This window comes from Dipodomys ordii, unplaced genomic scaffold (assembly GCF_000151885.1).
Source record: "Dipodomys ordii isolate 6190 unplaced genomic scaffold, Dord_2.0 Scaffold33, whole genome shotgun sequence".
NCBI classification, from domain to species: Eukaryota; Metazoa; Chordata; class Mammalia; order Rodentia; family Heteromyidae; genus Dipodomys; species Dipodomys ordii.
In genome coordinates this window covers 6,296,273-6,297,960 of record NW_012267249.1, presented here as the reverse complement: position 1 = coordinate 6,297,960, position 1,688 = coordinate 6,296,273, and the positions used below count along the sequence as shown (strand labels likewise).

The following is a 1,688-nucleotide window of genomic DNA, read 5'->3' as shown; positions in this document are numbered from 1 at the left end:
AAAAAAAAAGAGCTGGGACTGGTCATATGCTCAGTAACCAGTGCTGGCAAGGCCTCCTCAGCTAGTGTGGCCACCACATACAGTGCTCTGACTAGTATTATGTCCATGCTGATAGGTCACTAGCCAAAACTTCCTACACTATTAACCTGATTTTCAGTGTTCTCATCCTGGAGAAAGAATACTATGAACTTCCCTTTCATGTGTTCTTTTGAATGGTTAAAAAAAAACATAATCAGGATCAGTCCTCTTCTATTCTTACCTTATACATGGCCACTGTAATTCAAGTGAGCAGGAAGTGATGCTGTGGTTCAAGTGGTAGAGCGCTAGCTGTAAGCCTTGAGCTGAGGGACAGTGCCCAGGCCCAGAGTTCAGGCCCCATGACTGGACAAAAAAAAAAAGAAAGAAAGAAACAGTGGCAGAGAACTTCCACATTTTTGGTTAGGCATAGGATTTTATCTAAAGTGGTTTTTAAAGTGTTTTTCTGGTCTTTTTCAAATCTTTTTCTTCAAGGTGCCTAAACTGCTGACTGATCTTTGTCCAGAAGAATCACTGGTCCATTCATCAGCCCAGATTGTCAACAAACACTTGGTAAATGCTAATATGGGCAGGACAGGTGTGGGACATTTTCTAGGGGCACTGAAATTTGTCCTTGAGAATCTAGATTTCAATCTTTTAGCTCTGAACTTGCTTAGCTTCATGAAAATCCCATGTGAATCCTGGTAATAAAGTTTCACTTAGAATATTTTCTGTGCTTAAAGCATGGTTCAAGTATGAGCACCTGCCTAGCAAGAATAAGACCTGAGTTCAACCCTAGTACCAACAGCAACAAAAAAGATAAACAAGCTGGGCCTTGGTGACACACCTATAATCCTAGCTACTCAGGAAGCTGAGATCTGAGGATCATGGTTCAAAGCCAGCCAGGAAAGTCATGAGACTCTGATCTCCAGTTAACCACCAGAAAACCAGAAGTGGTGCTGTGGCTCACATGGTAGAGTACTCGCCTTGAGCTGAAGAGCTGAGAGACAGCCTCCAGGCCCAGAGTTCAAGCCCCACAACCAACAAAAAAATTCCAACTGAGCCAGGTGCCAGTGGATCATACCTGTAATCCTAGCTACTCAGGAGGCTGAGATCTGAGCATCATAGTTCAAAGCCAGCCCAGGAAGAAAAGTCCCTGCAAGACTCTAATCTCCAATTAACTACTCAGAAACCAGAAGTAGAGTTGTGGCTCAAGTGGTAGAGCACTAATCTTGAACAAAAGAGCTCAGGCAGGGACAACACCTAGTCCCCAGGACTGACAAAAAAAAAAATCTCCATTAGTCTTAGGTTCAAGTGGCCTGGGAGTGCTTTACAGTTGGTTAAGTTGGGTGGACAAGATTTTCTCTTTGCCTTTTGCAGGTTGGAGTTGACAGCCTCATCGGACCAGATACACAGGTTGGAGAGAAGTCATCCATTAAACGCTCAGTTATTGGTTCATCCTGTCTCATAAGAGATAGAGTGACTATTACCAATTGTATTCTCATGAATGCAGTTACCGTGGAAGAAGGGTATGTTTCCCTTTGTGCTCACTTGAGGCAAGGTTCCTAATATCCCCAGAAGGCTTTGGGGAGCCAGTCTAGCCCAGGAAAGGGCTTACTATGGAAAAAAGGAAGAAATGAGTAGCAAATGAGTAGCACCTAGATCTTTTTTTT

The 1,688-nt window shown here is 43.4% G+C and overlaps 1 protein-coding gene across 1 annotated transcript in view; it reads left to right on the top strand.

Moving 5' to 3' along the window:
* The window catches only part of Eif2b3 (eukaryotic translation initiation factor 2B, subunit 3 gamma, 58kDa), a 68,098-nt gene that overhangs the window by 64,884 nt on the left and 1,526 nt on the right, over positions 1-1,688 (top strand). The window contains exon 10 of the mRNA XM_013016790.1: positions 1,396-1,544. Within this exon, the coding sequence (XP_012872244.1) occupies positions 1,396-1,544 (149 nt within the window). The remainder of the gene's footprint in view (positions 1-1,395; positions 1,545-1,688) is intronic.